Below are 27,901 nucleotides of genomic sequence, written 5' to 3' on the forward strand. Positions count from 1 at the left end.
ATAGTGAAGGTGGCAACTGAATATTAAGTGCTCTTCCAATGGTATAAGGCTGGTATTGTCATTGAGAGTCTATAGAACGCCATACATGGCCACTGCATGTTAACACACCATAAAATCTATAAACATATATTATACTAATACTATCCATTAATATAATATACACCCGCCAACAGCCTATTACAGGCCTCATAATGGCCGCCTAGATCTACCCAAACCCAGGGTTAATAGGCACGCAAAAAAGTGTTAGCAGGTATGTTAAAATGTATCTTTGTGCCCGTACTAATATCTATTAAGCCATTTTGCTCTACAAAATGGCATCTACCAGTACGTGAAGATGTTGGGTCCACTTTAACGTCAGCATGTGCAGTGCAAATTATTGCATAAGTCTACATATCTCTCATATACACATAAATATCACATCTAAACAGCTGCGGTTACACTATATAAACCGTGTATGTGTATGTATATATACACAGTGCATGGCATCAGCCTTACCCTCCGTCTGAAAAAAGTGCAATAAATATAGAAATATTTTATCACACAAACTCGGAAACTTCAGTGCAGAGTATAAAATCCCTACCCCTCCCCCTGATTATACCTTACACTTCCCCTAGCCCCCTGTATAAATATATATTGTATATATATATTGTTAAATATATATACACACACGTACACTCATACGTATAGTGCAATGTTAGCAGAACAGTACGAAAAGAAAAGGTTTCTTTCCCTATATACAGTGGGGACAAACTGCCCTAGCTCCACCCAATCAACACTTAGCCACACCCACATGTTTTTGAAGCCCCACCTATGAGGAGCTGATTGTGACAATATATAATGATGTTCACCATCCTATGATCCCTCTACACACACACACACACATATATATGTTGTTGAGTAGAATCTAGGTAATATAGGATTGATTTTACATATATGGGCAAACATATATTTGTAGTGATGTGGAAGTAAGGGGCTAGGTACATCTAATGGGTGGGCTTAGCCATTGGAAGTGGCTATTATAATGTGGATTGGGTTTGCTTCTAACCCTCATTTTCTATAAGGGGAGCTTTTAAGGGCATCTAAGTCCCTCTATATATCAGCCTCCAGCAGATATTGCTCTGTGTAACCTTTTTCTAGCTGAAAACCCAGCACAGAAGTGCAAAAATCAGCCATGGGCCTCCACATAGTTGGGGGCAGGAAGAGCTGACATTTTACATCTGCTGGCAGCCCGGGAACATGAGCAGCTAGATGAGATAACAGTTGCTCTTGTGCCCCTCGCAAACCAGAACCAAAGACATCAATGTTGAGGTAGAAGCAGAGCGGCCCTGCTGGAACAGGAAAGGGTGGGGTGCAAAGAGAAGCCACTCGGGGTCGAACATTATCATCTGCCATCCAACGAAGGGACTTGCGGTGAAGCAGGTCATGATTCCCAGGTAGAGCCTGGAATGGTTGCCAGTCCTGGATGACAGTCTTGTGGGGCAACAGGTCTTTCAGCAGCCCACCACGCTCCAGAAAAACTGCATGGACCTCTTCAGGAGACAGGAGGATAGGTGGAGATGGACGAGATGGCCCGGCGGGCAGTGGTATGGAGGATAAACGTGAGGAAAACTCGGGTGCATTGAAACGGACAAGCAGTATGCCCTGTGTGATAAATGTGAGATGGCATGTAAATGTCAACATAGACAGAAAGGGGGGAGGGAAAAAAAGAGAAAAATTTTGTTAAAGTTCTACTCGTGTATTCTAAGTAGGAAGCTTCATATTGCAAGTCTTGTCCACCACCACCTTGTCCCACCATACCATGGCCATACCTGTTTAGCAATGACTCTATACTTGTTAAGCTCCTTTGGAGTTAGCTTGTCATCTCGTGTCAGCCTCACGACTCTGACACTTGGGTATCGATGCTTCACCATTTGGCAGCAGAACCTCTGCAAAACTCCTGCAACACCTCTGCCTCGCTCCCATGGTGCCACTCGCAGTCCTTCAAGCAAAGCCGTCTCCCCATCATCCACAACGAACATGGAGAGGAGGCCAATCTAGAGTTGAAGTCGAAGACAAAATATTAGCATCTCTATGCACTAAGACACCAAAAAAGAGCTATGTTATGGGCCAAACTGATCTTCTTAAGAACATATAAATGCGTCTTGTGAGAAGTATTGAACGCTAAAAACTAATCCAAGTTTCCATCACTATAGAACCAGGGGCAGCAAATCTCACTGACATGGTGGATGCCCATTCCATAAGCTCTTTGTATGCTTCCCTCTGTGATTTGCTTGGTCTAGTACTCCCCTCTGGAGTTTTAATGTGGGTGCTACTATGATCTTTCTTAATCAGGTTCTTAGAAAAAGGCATCCATAAGGGTAACAAAAGCCCCAGTTCAATAAAATACTGATGATGGAATCTGTTGATATCGCGGTGGTTGTTTTGTTTTCTATTGTAAAGGTTCAGTGTGGCCCTTTTATGCCATGTATATACAATATTCTAGACTCGCCTTCTCAGGACCACCCTCTTCTCCTAACTAGAGCCAAGCCAATTGTGGCTTCCAAGCTAAGTCCATAATCCATCCATGCAGGGCAATAGAGTTCAAAGGTTCTAGAGATTTATCTCTGATGGCTCTAATTCTCCAGTAGAGGGCATCACAAGCAACAGAGGAGAAACATTACAGCACTGCATATCCTTTTGGGTGACCAATGGGGTGTCCAACAAATGGAGGCTTTCTTGATCCAAAGATGGGAGATATTTTAAAATACTGGACCACCCTATAGGTTTTAACAACCCTACACGTTCATTCACAACTTTATGGTCATGTGTTCCATCATGGCTGGTAATTCAGTGTATAGATAATTAGGAATTAGGCAACCACCAGCATTTTTGATGACCTTTTTGGTACACATATAGATAATTATATAGTATTTAGTTGAAAAAGACATAAGTCCATCAAGTTTAACCAGGAAAAGCGTGGGTGGTGCTGGGAGGGGAATTCAAGTTTACCCTCGTTAATCCAGATATGTTTAATTGGATAAAAAAAAAGTAAAAATTTGGGAAATACAATTTTTTGCTAAAAAAATTGATAATAGCGATGCTGTTTTGGAAAGGTGTGGATTAATTTGGACATTCAGTCTTTCCTGCTCATTCGTTGGGTTTAATACCATTTTATGGCGTCTATTGGAAGGACCATTGACACAGCAAATCGGGCAAATTCGAGATCAAAGTTCAATGGATAATACAAGAAGTTCTTTGTGTTACACCAATGGCTGTGTGAATGGCCCTTGTGAGCTCCTAAAGTCCATACCAATGCCTGAAGAAAGGAGCTCAGGGACAGGGCAGTATCCATGGACAGAGACAGCAGACAGTGATGTTAGTCAACATATACCCATGGGCATAAGCAATACGTAGGGCAAGTTGGAAGCCCAGTAGCTCAAAAAGTGTAATGAAAAGTAGAGGTGTCTTTCAACCATTGTGTTTCCTTACAACATCTCCTTCCTTCTTGGCTAGCACAACCATTCGGTCTTTTTCATTGATCCAACTGTGGTAACGACTTGGCAGATAATCCAGTCCTCCATAGATCCCATGAGACATAGACACAATTTCTTCAAATTCCTTCTCGGTGGCTAGCACAAATTCCAAATCCCCATCTTGGGGGGCACCAGGTATAGCTTCAATCTTCATTTGGAGGCCAGAAAAGCCAGGAACGCCAAAGAAGAGAGAGTGAAGGAGCCACGGAAATAGTGAGGGAGATCACTGCCACCAGTAGGCCAAGCAAGCTAGAAGACACTGGGTGAACTTGAGATGTTGCGGAGAATGGATCTTTGTACTAAGATATCACAGGAGATCTATGGAGAAAATTTCACAAAAAGACAAAAAAGCAAATATGCAAAATCAAAACACTTTATACTCCTAGCATTCTACTCGCTCATCTTCTGTATGATCTTTTTACCAAAACTTTGTATCTCCAGCTATGCCTTTTTGGCTTTTTATAGAATGTTAGAATATTATGGCAACAGGGGGCAGCTTTTTGCATTTTTGGAATGGGAATTAACTGTGACCATGAAGGTCGTATTTGGTTCCACTGACTTTTATGGATCGTTGTTGGTCCTGTGATGGATACAATGTCCAGAATCATGGAAACATGACTATACTGCACTACAGATGGTGTGAATGGGCGATTTCCAGTTATTAAGTCTCAAACTTAATTAGCAGTGAATTTGCCCCTTCACATGGTCAAGAGCCGCATGGTGCATGTTATCCAGCTCCCATAGGAGTCTATAGAAACTCCTGAACAGCACGTACCAGAGATGGGTCAGGTCCTATCTTTTCTTGCATCATGGACCTTAGGTGCGAGTTTTTTGCGTATCTAAAATTCATTCATCTGAACAGTTCTATAGGAAACCATTGGTTCTATTAGACGTGATCTTTTCACGTGCCTATACTGCGCTAAAACCGCGATCGTGTGAATGAGGCCTAAGGGTGTTTTCCCCATTTTGTCACGGTTCAAAAACATTTTGATGGTAAGAATAGCCTAGTCTGCAGCATTATTCTTGCCATCAAAATAATGGATTACTGACTTTATTATAAGTTAATGGGATTCCAAAATTTGTTGGGATCTATTTGGAGACAATTCCAAATTAGCTGTCATGGCCCAGTTAATGGAAGCCATGACATTATTGCGAACAAAGCCTTAATCCTAGTTTTGTTCTCTACGTGAGACCCATCCACCGATCTGAATGACCCAGACCATAGCAATGCCAAAAATTCTTAAGAGGTTGGCCAGGATTAAAAACCACAACTGCTTTCTTTCAAAACCAGTGCCACAACTGCCAACGGTTTGTCACTGGCATTGAGATTCAAAAACCTACAACAAAGGGACACATTTATTAATACTGTCTAAAAGTTAGACAGTGCTTAAAATGCGACAGGTCATTACCGTGACTCATGCTGGATCGTAAATCTGCCAAATTCTAAGACTGTCTAGTCGACATTAATACCATCTATTAGTTGGCTTAGTTTATGTCAAAAATTGTGCCAAAATTTTGGTGCAGTCAGGAGCAGTTTAGGCTTAACCCCTTTCCACAAAACCACACCCCCTTTGGGGATGAGATGAAAAAGTGTCAGAAAGTGTCTAAAGTACATAGTAAATGTGGCTCACAGAGTGTAAGACAGTTTTTTGGCAGAATGTGTGCCAGAAAACTGTTGTATTTAATAATGAATTTGCCCCAAAGTTTTCTAGTTAATGGATTTTAAATTGCACCTAAAAAGTCTTATTTCTTTCAGTGGGATTTTTTTCTCGTTCTTTAAAGACCAACCTTTTTTTTTGGTTGTGTTTTTTTTTGCCCCTTTCCAAAAACCATAACTAATTTTTATTTTGCCATCAATATAGTTGCATGGGGCTCATTTTTGTTTGGTGAGTTGTAGTTTGTTTTGGCATCATTTTCTGAAAGATCATTTATCATTTGTTGTTTAAAGGAATTTTCTGATACTGGGTAAAAAAAAATGAGTGAGGGCGGGGAAGGGCACAACATAACAAAATAAGGTGTACTTACTAGTCAGATGTCCCCTGGGTCCATTGCAGCTGCTTTGGTCCCTGCCATAAGTTACTGCAGCTGTCACATACTGTTCATTGTGCACACGACCAATCAACTAATCGCAGGCTTCAGAGGTCACGCACCATTCCGCACAGGAGCACTGCTGAAATGTTTAATTGATTGGATGGGGGGTCATGTGCACAATAAATGACAGCTGTAGTCTTGGTTATGGAGAGGTGGAGGCTAGAGCAGCTGCAATGGACAGGGAGACATTCGACTGGTCAGTATGCCATATTTTTGGTATTTTATGGCCTTTACACCCTAGTGTTGGAAAATCCTTTTTTATCCATCTTTCTGTAGGGGGGGGGGGGGGGGCTTTTTTTCATACCAAACTATATTTAGAGTTTTTATTTTGTTCCAGTACGGAGTTTGAAGCTGTTTTATCACTTGTCTTATATTTTGGAATATTTAGTAATACACTGATGGGCAATCTATTAATGTATATATTTCTTAATCACAGTGCTGGAGGCATGAATGAGTGGACTGAGGGGTAGCTCTATCCTCATGTCAGGCTCCTTAGGTGCCATAGTCCCTACTGACTGTAACATCTTAGGTAAACGGCTGAGATCAGAGCTTCTGTGATCCCGATCCTGACAGCAGCATTTAAATCACCCAGCTGATTTTCAGGGGCCCCATAGGCCCCACCCCACCCCCCACGATGATTTGGCAGGGAGCTGTGCGGGTGTTATTGCAGCCAGGGGCCTTTGAAAGGCCCCAGGGTTGTCTTTGCAGAATGTCTATCAAGCCATGTCCATGGGGTGGCTTGATAGACTGCCTGCCCAATCGCAGCGTGGTGTAATGTTGTGGCATTACATCATACTGCATGAGCGATCAAAGCATCACAAGTTGTTGTCCCCTCTGGGGACTAAGAAGAAAAGTAAAACTAAGATTAATAAAGTTGTACTAATTATCAAAAAAAAACAATAAAAGTTAAAAAAAACCCCTTCAACCATATTTATAATAAAAGAATCAAAATAATAAAACAAAAATATATATATTTGCTATCGCTGCATGCGTAAATGTCCGATCTATCAAAATAACGCATGATCACCCCGCACAATGAATGTCATTAGAAAAAAAAATAAAGAACGCCAGAAATGCGCTTTTTTGGTCACCCTGTATCCAAGAAAAAGTGCAATAAAAAGCGATCAAAATGTTGTATGTTTTCTAAAATTGTACTAGCACAAACTACAGGACGTCCGGTAAAAAATGAGCCCTGGCACAACTATGTCTACAGAAAAATAAAAAAAGTTATGGCTGTCAGGAGACGGCGGCAGAAAATAATTAAAAAAAATTAAATATCTTTGAAAAAAGATAAAAGTAGTGAAGCAAAAAAAAAAACTATATACGTTTGGTATTGTAGTAACTAGAGATGAGTACGCTCGTTTAAGGCTGATGCTCAATCGAGCATCGGTCTTGTCGAGTAACTGATTACTCGACCGAGCACCATGCGTGGGGGACGGTGGGTGGGAGTGGGGGGGAGAGTGAGAGAGATCTCGATCAAGCATCAGCCTTAAACGAGCGTGCTCGCTCATCTCTGGTAGTAATCAGACTGCCCCATAGAATAAAGTTATCGTGTCATTTTTGTCGCAATTTGTGCGCCGTAAAAACAAGACTCACTCAAAGATGGCGGCATTTCAGGGTTTTTGTTTTCATTTTTCTCGTTTTTATCCATTTTACTCCACTTAGAATTTTTTAAAAGTTTTTCAGTACATTATATGGTACTTTAAATAGCACCATTGAAAAACACAACTCATCTCGCAAAAAAAAAGCCTTCAGACATCTATGTCGATGGATAAATAAAAGAATTAGGATTTTATAAAAAGGGGGGGCTGAAAATGGGGGGGGGAAGCATGTCCTTAAAGGCATAAAAGGTACCGATTTTCAAAAATAAAAAAAATTGATGAAATACCCTTTAAATATTTAGATCCTCTCCATCCCCTTTGAGTAGATAACAAACTACCTATCAATGTGACAGCGTGCCAACCTTCATTATTGGCTGTCACCGTCTGATTTTCTCACATTTCGGAATATATTTAGCAGAAGACTGGCATTGTGTAAACAAGTCTAAAAATTCTGCCTCCTAATGACTGGAGTGCTAAGAGAGGATCACGATGGAATATATTATCTTTGTGAGCACCGTTGACGCTCTTAGTGGAACCCCACAGGATTTTTATTTTTAATCTCTTCATTACGATCCAGGAGTGGGTGTCAGAAGCGAGATCAATGGGTTTGCCAACAGAACGAAATCATGAAAAATAGAATACTCAGAACAGGATGTTCTATTACGGTGGGAGATCAGGCCAAATATAGAGGCCAGGCCGAAAAAAAACTGGTAATTCAAGTGGAGAGAAACGAGAAATGCTAAAAACAAATGCCATGAATGAATGTAAAACCTAACAGCTACAGGCAGGAGGCGCTAGAAAAGGAATTAAGGAATGGGATAAAAATACAGCCCATTCTTTACAAGCTAAATTAGGATTTTATTTTTTGTTGTTGTTCGTTTTTTATTTTTTCATTGATTTCATTATCTTTTTTTATTTATTGCACTTGGGTTTTTATTGTTCTTTTTTATTGTTATTTTAGCTTTTTTATTATTTTTCCATTTTTTATTATATTTTTAAATTTCAATGTTATAATGATTTTCAGCATTTATATATATATATATATATATATTTATTTTTTTTTGCATTTTTTCTAATTGCTAATTTCAGCTTTTTTATCATTTAATTTTTTTATTACTTTGATTTCATTATTTTATCAACTTCCATCATTTATACATTTTTTCAGTGTATTCACTTTTTGGTGTAATTTCTTAAATTTAATTTTAGCTTTTTTATTATTTTTTTCCAAGTCTATGTACTTATTGGCTTAACTGTCATTTGTTTTTAATTAAAGAAGTAATGAAAAAATGAATTCATATTTATTAAACTTTTCTCATATCTTCCTTTCTTTCGTCATTTATGTCCGATATTTTTAATAATATTCTAGTCAGCAGTTTATGTTGTTTAATTACTTACATAATTTATGTTTTTTTTTAATACATTTTTTTCAGATTTCGAGTAATTTCTTCTTTTTAATTTTAGCTTTGCTTTTTTTCCCTTTAGTGAATTCCATAACTTTTTTGGTTATATTTTACATCCTTGTCTATTTTTTCTTATTTCTTCTGTTTAAATTAATTCATTGATTGATCCATTTAGTTCAGCAATGTTCTATAAGCTTTATTCATCTCTTCCTTTGCATTTTTGTTTATGTTTGAAATTTCTAATTACATTTTTAGTCAAAACCGCATGTTTTTCATGGTTCTATTTTCTTCCAAGATCCTAGCTTCATACTACAAATTACAAGAATTGTAATCCTTTTTTTCTTTTTTGCTATATAAATATGAAAATCTGAACAATGTCCAAGTATGTTATGTACCGAGCTTTACCAGTGCATTAAGTCATACAATTTGTTTGAATGTCAACCATTGCAGCCAAAGTGCATCAACATAAACTTACGATACATTTTTAACTTCCTGAAGTCACCTCTAGGGGGAGCTTAGGAGCTTACTATATACAACTCATATACTGAAGTCAATAGTAAACCCATATATGGTAAGCTTCTGAGCTCCCACTGTTGGTAGCTGCAGGCAACCAAAATTTAAGCATTCACCTCTATGTCTACACTGGGAAGTTGGAGCTCTGTAACAGAAAAGTATAACTCTAACTTTTATAAATTATGTGACACATGGGGTCAAAAATGGAGATCAAAGAGGTTGTCCAGGAAGATTAAATACTTAACTAGTCCAGCACTATTGGAACCATCACTACTGGCCCAATTCTGCAACAGGGTCACTTGGTATTGACATCTCATTGCCTGTAAAGCCACTGTAAGGTGCTGGCTGCTTATATCAATAACTAAGTGAGCCACCTTCTCTGCCATAACTGAAGAAGAGAAAGAGAAGGAGTCTGGCAGCCACTGAAATGAGTTGAATAATTAGGCCCCTTCAATGACATCATGGGCAACAGAAGGGCCATGCCACATGTCGTATTGCTGGAACCAGGACAGATGTGAAGACTTTGAGACTGATTGATCTGCTAAGTATAGTATGTCTCCTCCTTGGACAACCACTTTAAGATGAATGTGACACCATGGTTACACCTACTTTCTGGAAAAATCACTTCTATCACTCAAGTTTACAATAAATGAGAATAATAGTTTAGTTTCTAATGGCATAATCTAGCTATGGTCATCATATGGGTACTGGTGTCATATGTCGACACCGGAAGCTAGGGGTTGACCGGGCAGAGCTGAAGGTAACGCTCCGGTCACACCCTTATCTGCCGATTGGCTCCTGGTCTCTGCTGTGTCCTGTCCCATCCTCATTGTTAATTGCGCTGGGTGACAGGCTCCTACTTTGTGCAGCTGTTGTGCCATCTTCAGCCCCGGACCCTCAGCTCCTGCCTGGCTCACCCTTTGGCTGGCAATATGCCACAGACGGCGCTTCAATCCTCCTTGCCGGACAGTTACTTGCCCGCTGACAGTCGGCTGTTGTTGCTTTGTGGGGCTATCCCATCTTCAGCCCCGGCCCCTCCACATAGTAGCCCCTCTCCCCTGCCGCCACCGATGGGGAGAGTGACAGCATGGTTGGAAGCAGACATGGGAAGCAGACGGCAGCGAGGGGTGGAGAGGGATAGTGGGATCGGTACAGCGGGGCTCCAGGAGGTGAGATGGGAGCACAGAAGCAGGGAAAGTGACTGTCGGGGCGAGGAGATGTGTGAGCTGTAAGCGGGGAGAGCCAGTACATGTGTCTCTAAGGATCTGTGGGGGGGCATCAGCCAATCCGCAGCTGTGGGAGTGACCTGCCCGTCCCCTGTAGCTCAGTCCGGCCAACCCATGTCTCCACCCATACTTACGGTGTAGAAATATTACACCAGTACCCATTATATGACCCCGGGCAGTTACTAAATAGATAAAGAGCTGCCATTCGATAAACGGGTAGAGAATAACTCCCAAGTTTATATTTTTTGTTTTGACTTTTGGAATTCTTTTCTAACCATTCACACAAAGAAGATGATAATTATCCAGAGTCCCCGGAGATAGTACTGTACATGACATGTGAACAAACACAGACAAAACGTCATCTCAGAACTCCTGGAAACTATTTGAATGTCGGCCAACACAGACTAACCACGACAAACCCCAGAGTCGAGAGAGACGCTTGACACTAGATATATGTAAGCAAATCTAAGAAAATTTACAGAGTGACAAAGATTATACTGTAGTAAATAACGAGACTTGCTGAGAGCAGAGATAACATTTAGGAAACTTTTCTTGCCGGCAAAGTCAATCTGTTCAGTGCAATGAGATGAGATTCATCTGTTCACTAGAAACATTCATTTATAACATTGAGTGACATACGGTAATTATCAACTGCACTTAATAAGCTACAGGAAGATAAATGGCTGAAACTATTATGGCAAGAGATGGAAAGGATGATAAAACTAGAGGTATGAAAACAAAAAGACAAGAAAGCAGCAAAAATGGTATTTTAACATTTATGTACAGAAATATACTATAATACTGCCACAATGTACAAAATATAACTACTATGATACTGCTCCAATGTACAAGAATATAACTACTATAATACTGCCCCCTATGTACAAGAATATAACTACTATAATACTGCTCCAATGTACAAGAATATAACTACTATAATATTGCCCCCTTTATACAAAATTAAAACTATTATAATACTGCTCCAATGTACAAGAATATAACTACTATAATACTGCCCCCTATGTACAAGAATATACTATAATACCGCCTCCTATGTACAAGAATATAACTACTATAATACTGCCCCCTATGTACAAGAATATAACTACTATAATACTGCCTCCTATGTACAAGAATATAACTACTATAATACTGCTTCTATGTACAAGAATATAACTACTATAATACTGCCCTTTATGTACAAGAATATAACTACTATAATACTGCCCCTATGTACAAGAATATAACTACTATAACACTGCCCCTATGTACAAGAATATAACTACTATAATACTGCTCCCTATGTACAAGAATATAACTACTATAATACTGCCCCTATGTACAAGAATATAACTACTATAATACTGCCCCCTATGTACAAGAATATAACTACTATAATACTGCCTCCTATGTACAAGAATATAACTACTATAATACTGCTTCTATGTACAAGAATATAACTACTATAATACTGACCCCTATGTACAAGGATATAACTACTATACTACTGCCCCCTATGTACAAGAATATAACTACTATAATACTGTTTCTATGTACAAGAATATAACTACTGTAATACGGCCCCCACGTACAAGTATGTAGCTAATATAACACTGCCCACAATGTACAAGACTATAGCTACTATAATACTACTACTATGTATAAGAATATAACTACTATATTACTGCCCCCTATGTACAAGAATATAACTACTATAATACTGCCCCTATGTACAAGAATGGAACTATTATAATACTGCCCCCTATATACAAGAATATAACTACTATAATACTGTCCCCTATGTACAAGAATATAACTACTATAAAACTGCTTCCAAGTACAAGAATATAACTACTATACTACTGCCCCCTATATACAAGAATATAACTACTATAATACTGCTTCTATGTACAAGAATATAACTTCTGTCATACTGCCCTCTATGTACAAGAATATAACTACTATAATACTGCCCCCTATGTACAAGAATATAACTACTATAATACTGCCCCCTATGTACAAGAATATAACTACTATAATACTGCTTCTATGTACAAGAATATAACTACTATAATACTGCTTCTATGTACAAAAATATAACTCCTATTATACCGCCCCCTATGTACAAGGATATAACTACTATAATACTGCCCCCTATGTACAAGAATATAACTACTATAATACTGCTTCTATGTACAAGAATATAACTACTGTAATACTGCCCCCCATGGACAAGAATATAACTACTATAATACTGCTCCCCTATGTACAAGAATATAACTACTATAATACTGCCCCCTATATACAAGAATGTAGCTAGTATAACACTGCCCACAATGTACAAGAATATAAGTACTATAATACTACTACTATGTATAAGAATATAAGTACTATATTACTGCCCCCTATGTACAAGAATATAACTACTATAATACTGCTTCCATGTACAAGAATATAACTACTATAATACTGCCCCCTATGTACAAGAATATAACTACTATAATACTGCCTCCTATGTACAAGAATATAAGTACTATAATACTGCCCCCTATGTACAAGAATATAACTACTATAATACTGCCACCCTATATACCAGAATATAACTACTATAATACTGCCCCACTATGTACAAGAATATAACTACTTTAATACTGCCCCTATTTACAAGAATATAACTATTATAATACTGCCTCCTATATACAAGAATATAACTACTATAACACTGCCACAATGTACAAGAATGTAACTACTTTAATACTGCCCCCTATGTACAAGAATATAACTACTAAAATACTGCTCCTATGTACAAGAATATAACTACTATAATACTGCTCCAATGTACAAGAATATAACTACTATAATACTGCCCCCTATGTACAAGAATATAACTACTATAATACTGCTCCCTATGTACAAGAACAGAAGTACTATAATACTGTGCCCTATGTACAAGAATATAACTACTATAATACTGCTCCTATGTACAAGAATATAACTACTATAATACTGCTCCAATGTACAAGAATATAACTACTATAATACTGCCCCCTATGTACAAGAATATAACTACTATAATACTGCCCCCTATGTACAAGAATATTACTACTATAATACTGCCCCCTATGTACAAGAATATAACTACTATAATACTGCCCCCCATGTACAAGAATATAACTATTATAATACTGCTCTCTATGTACAAGAATATAACTACTATAATACTGCCCCTATTTACAAGAATATAACTATTATAATACTGCCCCCTATGTACAAGAATATAACTACTATAATACTGCCCCCTATATACAAGAATATAACTACTATAACACTGCCACAATGTACAAGAATGTAACTACTATAATACTGCCCCCTATGTACAAGAATATAACTACTATAATACTGCTCCCAATGTACACGAAAATAACTAATATAATACTGCCCCATAAGTACAAGAATATAACTACTATAATACGGTCTCCTATGTACAAGAATATAACTACTATAATACTGCCCACAATGTACAAGAATATAACTACTATAATACTGCCCCTATGTACAAGTATAGAAAAACTATAATACTGTGCCCTATGTACAAGAATATAACTACTATAATACTGCTCCTATGTACAAGAATATAACTACTATAATACTGCTTCCTATATACAAGAGTATAACTACAATAACACTGCCACAATGTACAAGAATGTAACTACTATAATAATGCGCCCTATGTATAAGAATATAACTACTATAATACTGCCCCTATGTACAAGAGTATAACTACTATAATACTGCCTCCTATGTACAAGAATATAACTAATATAATACTGCTCCTATGTACAAGAATATAACTACTGTAATACTGCCCCCTATGTACAAGAATATAACTGCTATAATACTGCCCCTATGTACAAGAATATAACTACTATAATACTACCACCTATGTACAAGAATATAGCTACTATAATACTGCCCCCTATGTACAAGAATATTACTACTATAATACTGCCCCCTATGTACAAGAATATAACTACTATAATACTGCCCCCTATGTACAAGAATATAACTACTATAATACTGCCCCCTATGTACAAGAATATAGCTACTATAATACTGCCCCCTATGTACAAGAATATAACTACTATAATACTGCCTCCTATGTACAAGAATATAACTACTATATTACTGATTCTATGTACAAGAATATAACTACTATAATGCTGCCTCCTATGTACAAGAATATAACTACTATATTACTGATTCTATGTACAAGAATATAACTACTATAATACTGCTCCTATGTACAAGAATATAACCACTGTAATACTGCCCCCTATGTACAAGAATATTACTGCTATAATACTGCCCCTATGTACAAGAATATAGCTACTATAATACTACCTCCTATGTACAAGAATATAACTACTATATTACTGCCCCCTATGTACAAGAATATAACTACTATAATACTGCCCCCTATGTACAAGAATATAACTACTATAATACTGCCCACTATGTACAAGAATATAACTACTGTAATACTGCTCCTATATACAAGAATATAACTACTATAATACTGCCCCCTATGTACAAGAATATAACTACTATAATACTGCCCCCTATGTACAAGAATATAACTACTATAATACTGCCTCCTATGTACAAGAATATAACTACTATAATACTGCCCCCTAAGTACAAGAATATAACTACCATAATACTGCTCCTTGTACAAGAATATAACTACTATAATACTGCCTCCTATGTACAAGAATATAACTACTATAATACTGCCCCCTATTTACAAGACTATAACTACTATAATACTGCCTCCTATGTGCAAGACTATAACTACTATAATACTGCCTCCCATGTACAAAAATATAACTACTATAATACTATCCCCTATGTACAAGAATATAACTACTGTAATGCTGTCTCCTATGTACAAGAATATAACTATTTTTAATACTGCCCCCTATGTACAAGAATATAACTACTATAATACTGCCCCCTATGTACAAGAATATACCTACTATAATACTGCCCCTATGTACAAGAATATAACTACTATAACACTGACCCCTATGTACAAGAATATAACTACTATAATACTGCCTCCTATGTACACGCATATAACTATGATAATACTGCCTCCTATGTACAAGAATATAACTACTATAATACTGCCCCCTATGTACAAGAATATAACTACTATAATACTGCTCCTATGTACAAGAATATAACTACTATAATACTGCCTCCTATGTACAAGAAAATAACTACTATAATACTGCTCCTATGTACAAGAATATAACTACTATAATACTGCTCCTATGTACAAGAATATAACTACTATAATACTGCCCCCTATGTACAAGAATATAACTATTATAATACTGCCCCCTATGTACAAGAATATAACTACTATAATACTGCTCCCTATGTACAAGAATATAACTCCTATAATACTGCCCCCTATGTACAAGAATATAACTACTATAATACTGCCTCCTACGTACAAGAATATAACTACTATAATACTGCCCCCTATGTACAAGGATATAACTACTATAATACTGCCCACTATGTACAAGTATATAACTACTATAATACTGCCCCCTATGTACAAGGATATAACTACTATAATACTGCCCACTATGTACAAGAATATAACTACTATAATACTGCCTCCTATGTACAAGAATATAACTACTATAATACTGCCTCCTATGTACAAGAATATAACTACTATAATACTGCCCCCTATGTACAAGAATATAACTACTATAATACTGCCCCCTATGTACACGAATATAACTACTATAATACTGCCTCCTATGTACAAGAATATAACTACTATAATACTGTCCCCTATGTACAAGAATATAACTACTATAATACTGCCCTCTATGTACAGGAATATAACTACTATAATACTGCCCCCTATGTACAAGAATATAACTACTATAATACTGCCCCCTATGTACAAGAATATAACTACTATAATACTGCCCCTATGTACAAGAATATAACTACTATAATACTGCTCCTTTGTACAAGAATATAACTACTATAATACTGCCCGCTATGTACAAGAATATAACTACTATAATACTGCCTCCTATGTACAAGAATATAACTACTATAATACTGCTCCTATGTACAAGAATATAACTACTATAATACTGCTCCTATGTACACGAATATAACTACTATAATACTGCCCCCTATGTACAAGAATATAACTACTATAATACTGCCCGCTATGTACAAGAATATAACTACTATAATACTGCCCCCTATGTACAAGAATATAACTACTATAATACTACCCCCAATGTACCAGAATATAACTACTATAATACTGCCCCCTATGTACAAGAATATAACTACTATAATACTGCCCCCTATGTACAAGACTATAACTACTATAATACTGCCCTCTATATACAAGAATATAACTACTATAATACTGCCCCCTATGTACAAGAATATAACTACTATAATACTGCCCCCTGTGTACAAGAATATAACTACTATAATACTGCTCCTATGTACAAGAATATAACTACTATAATACTGCCCCCTATGTATAAGAATAGAACTACTATTATTCTCCGAAATAAGCCCTAGTTACACAACATAAAAAAAGGGTACATTATGAAGTAAGCCCTGTCCGTGTCCCTGCCACTGTTCTCCAGAGGTTTGTCACAGTTCTGAGTGGTTCCCGCAGTCCTCAGCCGCTCGTACAGCACCACTTCCTGGTTACGGGACTCATACATCCCACCTGCAAGAAGCAATGGCTGTGATTGGTTCGTCAATCACTTCCCAGCCAATCAATGTAGCGCTGGATAAACCAATCACAACTGTTGCATTGGTTCATCCAGCGCCACATTGATTGGCTGAGCAGCGGTCGAAGAACCAATCACAGCCGTCGCCTTACTGTAGGTTGGATGGATGAATCCCATAACCAGGAAGTGATGTTGTACGAGCGGCTGAGGACTGCGGGAAGCATGTCGGAGCTGTGGAGAGCAGCGGGAGGAACGTGGATCAAGACTGCTGGGTACGTATAATAAGTCTTCCCCTGAAAATAAGACCTAGTGTCTCTTTTGGGGCAAAAATTAAGATAAGACAGGGTCTTATTTTCAGGGGTAACATGGTTGTTTATCTATCTATCCAGAACAAATGAAATGTGTGATGGATGGGCAGCATGGGTGATGCAGAGGATTGATCTTGGTGGAGGGGGGAGTTATACAGGGTGACTGACATATGGATGGGGAATATTTTGCTGCAGTTGGCACTTTATTCTGTATGCCTCGCTCCCATGTAACCTAATATGAGGATCCAGCAGGGTGGCCGGCGGTCACCCCATAGCAGCTGCATGTACAGTATCACTATATACTGGATGCTCTAAATATACCCTACACTGATTAATACACCAGCCTGCAGATAAGTGGGTCACTGCCACATATCACCCCGTCACTCCTGTTGTCACTCCGCACACAATGCAAACCAATTACTGCATGAAGACATCACACTCAGTAGTGCCATGAGCAGAAATAGTCACTGACACACTTAAAGAAGTGCTGAAGAAGACGCCATATCTGGCAATCACGTGCAGCATCGCTTACCAACAGTCACCACGGCTTATCTCTCTTCATTGGTCTCCTGCTACAATGCTGTGCCCTGCAGAATATTGCTCATCCTGATCTTCAGGAATAGAACACAAGAATTACAGTAAGGACTGAAACATGCACAGTCTGAAGAATTACAAAGTGATCCATGCCAACTGCTAGGTTGTTGCTTCTTCTACTCTAGTTACATCCAAAGCCACAATTTTTAACAGCAGCTACAATCATTACAGTCCCAATGTACAAAGAAGATCAGTGTGCGGCCCCTTCTGTAGTAAAGACCACGGAATGAGGAGCAGCGGACTACTTTCTATGTGCAGCCAGAGAACAAGCAGGGGGTGCTTGGAGCTCTAAGTGCAGAAGTTGTAATGTAAATGCAGCTCTGGATGTGTCTGGAGTATCAGAAATAATGTTACTGAGGAGAAGCGGAGGAAAAACGACAAAAAGGGGCCACGGCAAAGATGGAATCAAGATAATGGGGTACAGACCACTCCTCATCCTAATATACAGATTGCTATTTATCCTAATACACAGACATCAAGACATGCAGACCCCTCCTCATCCTAATACACAGATATCATGATCCACAGCTCCCCCCTTCTCATACTAATACATAGACATCAAGACATGCAGATTCCTCCTTATCCTAATACACAGATTCCTACTCATCCTTATACACAGGCATCAGCACACACAGATTCCTCCTCATCCCAAACACAACCCCTCTCTTCATTTTAATACACAGACCCCTCCTCATCATTTTACACAAACCTCTCCTCTTCCTAATACACAGACCTCTTCTCATCCATCCTAATACACATACCCCTCCTCATCCTAATACACAGACATCACGATATACAGATCCTTCCTCATCCTAATACACAGACATCAGGACACACAGAGCTCTCCTCATTCTAATCCACAGATCAGGACACACAGAGCTCTCCTCATCCTAATACACAGATCAGGACACACCGAGCTCTCCTCATCCTAATACACAGACATCAGGACACACAGAGCTCTTCTCATCCTAATACACAGACATCAGGACACACAGAGCTCTTCTCATCCTAATACACAGATCAGGACACACCGAGCTCTCCTCATCCTAATACACAGACATCAGGACACACAGAGCTCTTCTCATCCTAATACACAGACATCAGAATACATAGACCCCTCCTCATACAAATGCACAGACATCAGGACACACACAGCTCTTTGCATCCTAATACACAGACATCAGGACTTACAGACCCTTCATCATCCTAATACACAGACATCAGCACACAGATCCCTCCTCATCCTAATACACAAACATCAGCACACAGAGCTCTCCTCATCCTAATACACAGACCTCTTCTCATCCATTCTAATACACATACCCCTCCTCATCCTAATACACAGACATCAGGATATACAGATCCTTCCTCATCCTAATACACAAACCCCCTCTTCATTTTAATACACAGACCACTCCTTATCTTTTTACACAAACCTCTCCTTATCCTAATATACAGACATCAGGACACACAGAGCTCTCCTCATCCTAATACACAGACATCAGGACACACAGAGCTCTGCTCATTCTAATACACAGATGAGGACACACAGAGCTCTCCTCATCCTAATACACAGATCAGGACACACAGAGCTCTCCTCATCCTAATACACAGACATCAGGACACACAGAGCTCTCCTCATCCTAATACACAGACATCAGGACACACAGAGCTCTTCTCATCCTAATACACAGACATCAGAATACATAGACCCCTCCTCATACAAATGCACAGACATCAGGACACACACAGCTCTTTGCATCCTAATACACAGACATCAGGACTTACAGACCCTTCATCATCCTAATACACAGACATCAGCACACAGATCCCTCCTCATCCTAATACACAGACATCAGCACACAGAGCTCTCCTCATCCTAATACACAAACATCAGGACACACAGACCCCTCCTCATCCTAATACACAAACATCAGGACACACAGACCCCTCCTCATCCTAATACACAGACATCAGGACACACAGACCGCTCCTCATCCTAATACACAGACATCAGGACATGCAGACCCCTCCTCATCCTAATACACAAACATCAGGACACACAGACCCCTCCTCATCCTAATACACAGACATCAGGACATGCAGACCCCTCCTCATCCTAATACACAGCCATCAGGACATGCAGACCCCTCCTCATCCTAATACACAGACATCAGGACATGCAGACCCCTCCTCATCCTAATACACAGCCATCAGGACATGCAGACCTCTCCCCATTCTAATACACAGCCATCAGGACATGCAGACCCCTCCTCATCCTAATACACAGACATCAGGACATGCAGACCTCTCCCCATTCTAATACACAGACATCAGGACATGCAGACCCCTCCTCATCCTAATACACAGACATCAGGACATGCAGACCCCTCCTCATCCTAATACACAGACATCAGGACATGCAGACCCCTCCTCATCCTAATACACAAACATCAGGACACACAGACCCATCCTCATCCTAATACACAGCCATCGGGACATGCAGACCCCTCCTCATCCTAATACACAGACATCAGGACATGCAGACCCTTCCTCATACTAATACACAGCCATCAGGACATGCAGACCCCTCCTCATCCTAATACACAGACATCAGGACATGCAGACCCTTCCTCATACTAATACACAGCCATCAGGACATGCAGACCGCTCCTCATCCTAATACACAGACATCAGGACATGCAGACCTCTCCTCATCCTAATACACAGCCATCAGGACATGCAGACCCCTCCTCATCCTAATACACAGACATCTGGACATGCAGACCCCTCCTCATCCTAATACACAGACATCTGGACATGCAGACCCCTCCTCATCCTAATACACAGCCATCAGGACATGCAGACCCCTTCTCATCCTAATACACAGACATCAGGACATGCAGACCCCTCCTCATCCTAATACACAAACATCAGCACACACAGATCCCTCCTCATCCTAATACACAGCCATCAGCACACACAGATCCCTCCTCATCCTAATACACAAACATCAGGACACACAGACCCATCCTCATCCTAATACACAGACGTCTCCTCATTGAAGTCCATAGACATCAGGATACACAGACCCCTCCTCATACAAATGCAGAGACATCAGGACATGCAGCCCCTTCTTCGTTCTAATACACAGACATCAGGGCACACAGAACCCTCCTCATCCTAATACACAGACCCCTATTCATCTTAACACACAGACCCCTTCTAGAACACAGATCCTTCATCATCCTAATACACAGACATCAGGACATGCAGACCCCTCCTCATCCTAATACACAGCCATCAGGACATGCAGACCTCTCCCCATCCTAATACACAGCCATCAGGACATGCAGACCCTTCCTCATACTAATACACAGACATCAGGACATTCAGACCTCTCCTCATCCTAATACACAGACATCAGGACATGCAGACCTCTCCTCATCCTAATACACAGACATCAGGACATTCAGACCTCTCCTCATCCTAATACACAGACATCAGGACATGCAGACCTCTCCTCATCCTAATACACAGATCTTAAGACATGCAGACCCTCCTCATTCTAATACACAGATCCTTCCTCATCCTAAGCATGGACATCAGAACACACAGACCCCTTTTCATTCTAATACACAGACCCCTATTTATCCTAATATTTAGACTTCAGCACACACACAGCTATCCTGACCCTAATACACAGACCCCCCTCATACTAATACACAGAGCCCTCCTCATCCTAATTCTTAGACATCAGGACACACAGACCTCTCCTCATCCTAATACACAGCCATCAGGACATGCAGACCCCTCCTCATCCTAATACACAGACATCAGGACATGCAGACCCCTCCTCATCCTAATACACAAACATCAGGACACACAGACCCATCCTCATCCTAATACACAGCCATCGGGACATGCAGACCCCTCCTCATCCTAATACACAGACATCAGGACATGCAGACCCTTCCTCATACTAATACACAGCCATCAGGACATGCAGACCCCTCCTCATCCTAATACACAGACATCAGGACATGCAGACCCTTCCTCATACTAATACACAGCCATCAGGACATGCAGACCGCTCCTCATCCTAATACACAGACATCAGGACATGCAGACCTCTCCTCATCCTAATACACAGCCATCAGGACATGCAGACCCCTCCTCATCCTAATACACAGACATCTGGACATGCAGACCCCTCCTCATCCTAATACACAGACATCTGGACATGCAGACCCCTCCTCATCCTAATACACAGCCATCAGGACATGCAGACCCCTTCTCATCCTAATACACAGACATCAGGACATGCAGACCCCTCCTCATCCTAATACACAAACATCAGCACACACAGATCCCTCCTCATCCTAATACACAGCCATCAGCACACACAGATCCCTCCTCATCCTAATACACAAACATCAGGACACACAGACCCATCCTCATCCTAATACACAGACGTCTCCTCATTGAAGTCCATAGACATCAGGATACACAGACCCCTCCTCATACAAATGCAGAGACATCAGGACATGCAGCCCCTTCTTCGTTCTAATACACAGACATCAGGGCACACAGAACCCTCCTCATCCTAATACACAGACCCCTATTCATCTTAACACACAGACCCCTTCTAGAACACAGATCCTTCATCATCCTAATACACAGACATCAGGACATGCAGACCCCTCCTCATCCTAATACACAGCCATCAGGACATGCAGACCTCTCCCCATCCTAATACACAGCCATCAGGACATGCAGACCCTTCCTCATACTAATACACAGACATCAGGACATTCAGACCTCTCCTCATCCTAATACACAGACATCAGGACATGCAGACCTCTCCTCATCCTAATACACAGACATCAGGACATTCAGACCTCTCCTCATCCTAATACACAGACATCAGGACATGCAGACCTCTCCTCATCCTAATACACAGATCTTAAGACATGCAGACCCTCCTCATTCTAATACACAGATCCTTCCTCATCCTAAGCATGGACATCAGAACACACAGACCCCTTTTCATTCTAATACACAGACCCCTATTTATCCTAATATTTAGACTTCAGCACACACACAGCTATCCTGACCCTAATACACAGACCCCCCTCATACTAATACACAGAGCCCTCCTCATCCTAATTCTTAGACATCAGGACACACAGACCTCTCCTCATCCTAATACACAGCCATCAGGACATGCAGACCCCTCCTCATCCTAATACACAGCCATCAGGACATGCAGACCCCTCCTCATCCTAATACACAGACATCAGGACATGCAGACCCCTCCTCATCCTAATACACAGCCATCAGGACATGCAGATCTCTCCTCATCCTAATACACAGACATCAGGACATGCAGACCCCTCCTCATCCTAATACACAGACATCAGGACATGCAGACCCCTCCTCGTCCTAATACACAGACATCAGGACATGCAGACCTCTCCTCATCCTAATACACAGACATCAGGACATGCAGACCTCTCCCCATTCTAATACACAGACATCAGGACATGCAGACCCCTCCTCATCCTAATACACAGCCATCAGGACATGCAGACCCCTCCTCATCCTAATACACAGCCATCAGGACATGCAGAGCTCTCCCCATCCTAATACACAGCCATCAGGACATGCAGACCCCTCCTCATCCTAATACACAGACATCAGGACATGCAGACCTCTTCCCATCCTAATACACAGCCATCAGGACATGCAGACCCCTCCTCATCCTAATACACAGCCATCAGGACATGCAGAGCTCTCCCCATCCTAATACACAGACATCAGGACATGCAGACCCCTCCTCATCCTAATACACAGCCATCAGGACATGCAGACCCCTCCTCATCCTAATACACAGCCATCAGGACATGCAGACTCCTCCTCATCCTAATACACAGCCATCAGGACATGCAGACCCCTCCTCATCCTAATACACAGCCATCAGGACATGCAGACCCCTCCTCATCCTAATACACAGACATCAGGACATGCAGACCCCTCCTCATCCTAATACACAGCCATCAGGACATGCAGACCGCTCCTCATCCTAATACACAGACATCAGGACATGCAGACCTCTTCCCATCCTAATACACAGCCATCAGGACATGCAGACCCCTCCTCATCCTAATACACAGCCATCAGGACATGCAGACTCCTCCTCATCCTAATACACAGACATCAGGACATGCAGACCTCTCCTCGTCCTAATACACAGCCATCAGGACATGCAGACCCCTCCTCATTTCAATACACAGCCATCAGGACATGCAGACCTCTCCTCATCCTAATACACAGACATCAGGACATGCAGACCTCTCCTCATCCTAATACACGGACATCAGGACACACAGACCCCTCCCCACATTAATACACAGGCATCAGGATATGCAGACCCCTCCTCATCCTAATACACCGCCATCAGGACATGCAGACCTCTCCCCATTCTAATACACAGACATCAGGACATGCAGACCCCTCCTCATCCTAATACGCAGCCATCAGGACATGCAGACCTCTCCTCATCCTAATACACAGCCATCAGGACATGCAGACCTCTCCTCGTCCTAATACACAGACATCAGGACATGCAGACCCCTCCTCATCCTAATACACAGCCATCAGGATATGCAGACCTCTCCTCATCCTAATACACAGACATCAGGACATGCAGACCCCTCCTCATCCTAATACACAGCCATCAGGACATGCAGACCCCTCCTCATCCTAATACACAGCCATCAGGACATGCAGACCTCTCCTCATCCTAATACACAGACATCAGGACATGCAGACCCCTCCTCATCCTAATACACAGACATCAGGACATGCAGACCCCTCCTCATCCTAATACACAGACATCAGGACATGCAGACCCCTCCTCATCCTAATACACAGACATCGGGACATGCAGACCCCTCCTCATCCTAATACACAGACATCAGGACATGCAGACCCCTCCTCATCCTAATACACAGCCATCGGGACATGCAGACCTCTCCCCATCCTAATACACAGCCATCAGGACATGCAGACCTCTCCCCATCCTAATACACAGACATCAGGACATGCAGACCCCTCCTCATCCTAATACACAGCCATCAGGACATGCAGACCTCTCCTCATCCTAATACACAGACATCAGGACATGCAGACCCCTCCTCATCCTAATACACAGCCATCAGGACATGCAGACCTCTCCTCATCCTAATACACAGACATCAGGACATGCAGACCTCTCCTCATCCTAATACACAGCCATCAGGACATGCAGATCTCTCCTCATCCTAATACACAGACATCAGGACATGCAGACCCCTCTTCATCCTAATACACAGACATCAGGACATGCAGACCCCTCCTCATCCTAATACACAGCCATCAGGACATGCAGACCTCTCCCCATTCTAATACACAGCTATCAGGACATGCAGACCCCTCCTCATTCTAATACACAGCCATCTGGACATGCAGACCCCTCCTCATCCTAATACGCAGCCATCAGGACATGCAGACCCCTCCTCATCCTAATACACAGCAATCAGGACATGCAGACCTCTCCCCATTCTAATACACAGACATCAGGACATGCAGATCTCTCCTCATCCTAATACACAGCCATCAGGACATGCAGACCTCTCCCCATTCTAATACACAGACATCAGGACATGCAGACCCCTCCTCATCCTAATACACAGACATCAGGACATGCAGACCGCTCCTCATCCTAATACACAGACATCAGGACATGCAGACCGCTCCTCATCCTAATACACAGCCATCAGGACATGCAGACCCCTCCTCATCCTAATACACAGCCATCAGGACATGCAGACCCCTCCTCATCCTAATACACAGCCATCAGGACATGCAGACCCCTCCTCATTCTAATACACAGACATTATTACATGCAGACCTCTCCTCATCCTAATACACAGCCATCAGGACATGCAGACCCCTCCTCATCCTAATACACAGCCATCAGGACATGCAGACCCCTCCTCATCCTAATACACAGCCATGAGGACATGCAGACCCCTCCTCATCCTAATACACAGACATCAGGACATGCAGACCTCTCCTCATCCTAATACACAGACATCAGGACATGCAGACCCCTCCTCATCCTAATACACAGCCATCAGGACATGCAGACCCCTTCTCATCCTAATACACAGCCATCAGGACATGCAGACCCTCCTCATCCTAATACACAGCCATCAGGACATGCAGACCCCTCCTCATCCTAATACACAGACATCAGGACATGCAGACCTCTCCCCATCCTAATACACAGCCATCAGGACATGCAGACCCCTCCTCATCCTAATACACAGCCATCAGGACATGCAGACCCCTCCTCATCCTAATACACAGCCATCAGGACATGCAGACCCCTCCTCATCCTAATACACAGACATCAGGACATGCAGACCTCTCCTCATCCTAATACACAGCCCCCGCATACTAATACACAGTGCTCTTCTCATCTTCATACATAGACATCAGGGCACACAGACCCCCACCCCCCTACTCCCACACCTCTCTACCCCCCACCTCATCCTAATACACAGGTGTCGGGCAGATTACTCTCCCGCTTCACACCTTGACATTGGCATGCCACCTTCCAGCATTCATGCCCTTGCTGTTGCTCCTGCTGCTGGCATCAGTGCCCCCCGCCTCCCTCCTCTGCAGCACTGACTGCCGGTCTCCTTCCTTCTCTCTCTATAGCATGCTGATGCAGAATATTCATGCCTTTCATATGCTCTTTCTTGCAGGTCTCACGCCTCCAGGCTCATACAATGCCTGATCTCCCAGTACACAGACCCCCACCTCCATATACGCATGGTATATAACATATAGGCAGTGTTACCAATGACTTGCAGGTGTCAGTCCTTGGTATTCTTTCTCTGTCCTGTCCTCTGTGCATCCGTCTCTCTATATCATCTCCATGCGCCCTCCCCAGTCTGAAATCCTTTTGCTGCTCCCCTCCCCCTCTATGGAAGAAAGAAAAGCACCCCCCTCCATCTCTCACCCTCCCTCCATCTCTTCCTATCCCTGCATCCCTCCCACAGCCAGCTTCCATTCAGAGGGTTGGGCATGAAATGGGCACATGGATAGTGAGAGATGCTGGCTACTGAGATCATGGAGAATTGATTAGGGAGAGGAAGGGGTGCATTCATCTGGCACTTGTCCCTTCCCTGGGTGACAGCACATGTCATACCCCCACCACTGTGGATGCACAACATAAAGGGAATGTCTGTACCAGGCGTCATTGAGGGGCAGTGGGCCTGGGTGGGCAAGAGACTCTTTTTCCTGTCAACGCACAAGGTGCCCAGTAAGGAGGGTGAAGATAGAGGACAAACCATACAACAGGTGGCGAAGGAAATGCAGAAAATGATGGTGCAAAGTAACAGTCACATGATGATAGAATGTAGCAGGCAGAAGATTATACAAATAGTACGATTACATAGTGATACAAAGTAGCATCTGTCATAGAATACAGATATATCCACCACATACTGATACAATACAGAACATTATACAATGATGAGAAGTAACAGTGACTACAGAATACAAATACAGTTATCACATAGTGATACAATATAACAGACAGAACATTATAGTATATACGTACACTCATCATATACACCAGTCCCCTGTAACAGTCCTGGGTGTAAATAGATGATGGGAGAGATCTCTGTATTGTTCGCTGATATATCTATACATAGTTATTAGAGCGCGCCCTTGTTACAGTCCTGGGCATAAATAGATGATGTGTGAGATCTCTGTACTGTCCCCTAATATATTATACATAGTTGTT

At 41.3% G+C, this 27,901-nt stretch overlaps 1 protein-coding gene across 2 annotated transcripts; it reads right to left on the reverse strand.

Moving 5' to 3' along the window:
• Nucleotides 1-603: 603 nt before the first annotated feature.
• On the reverse strand, nt 604-27,023 carry NAT16 (N-acetyltransferase 16 (putative)). Of its 2 annotated transcripts, XM_066590076.1 has the most exons (4): nt 26,951-27,010; nt 3,469-3,830; nt 1,809-2,033; nt 604-1,641 (listed from the first exon to the last, which is right to left on the reverse strand). In XM_066590076.1, the coding sequence occupies exons 2-4, from the start codon at nt 3,664-3,666 to the stop codon at nt 1,090-1,092; spliced, it is 975 nt and encodes a 324-aa protein (XP_066446173.1). In that variant the 5' UTR covers nt 3,667-3,830; nt 26,951-27,010; the 3' UTR covers nt 604-1,089. The 2 variants fall into 2 exon arrangements, with proteins under 2 accessions (XP_066446173.1, XP_066446174.1); XM_066590077.1 differs by lacking the exon at nt 3,469-3,830 and having other exon boundaries at nt 26,951-27,023.
• Nucleotides 27,024-27,901: the final 878 nt, after the last annotated feature.

The sequence above is a fragment of the Eleutherodactylus coqui genome, chromosome 2 (assembly GCF_035609145.1).
Source record: "Eleutherodactylus coqui strain aEleCoq1 chromosome 2, aEleCoq1.hap1, whole genome shotgun sequence".
Taxonomy (NCBI): domain Eukaryota; kingdom Metazoa; phylum Chordata; class Amphibia; order Anura; family Eleutherodactylidae; genus Eleutherodactylus; species Eleutherodactylus coqui.

Coding starts and splice junctions, on each gene's coding strand:
- NAT16 (XM_066590076.1), bottom strand. CDS start 3,666: ATGAAGATTGAAGCTATACCTGGTGCCCCCCAAGATGGGGATTTGGAA. Junction 2,034..3,468: donor CCAAGAAGGAAGGAGATGTT/GTAAGGAAACAC, acceptor CTTCAACTCTAG/ATTGGCCTCCTCTCCATGTT. Junction 1,642..1,808: donor ATAGAGTCATTGCTAAACAG/GTATGGCCATGG, acceptor TTTATCACACAG/GGCATACTGCTTGTCCGTTT.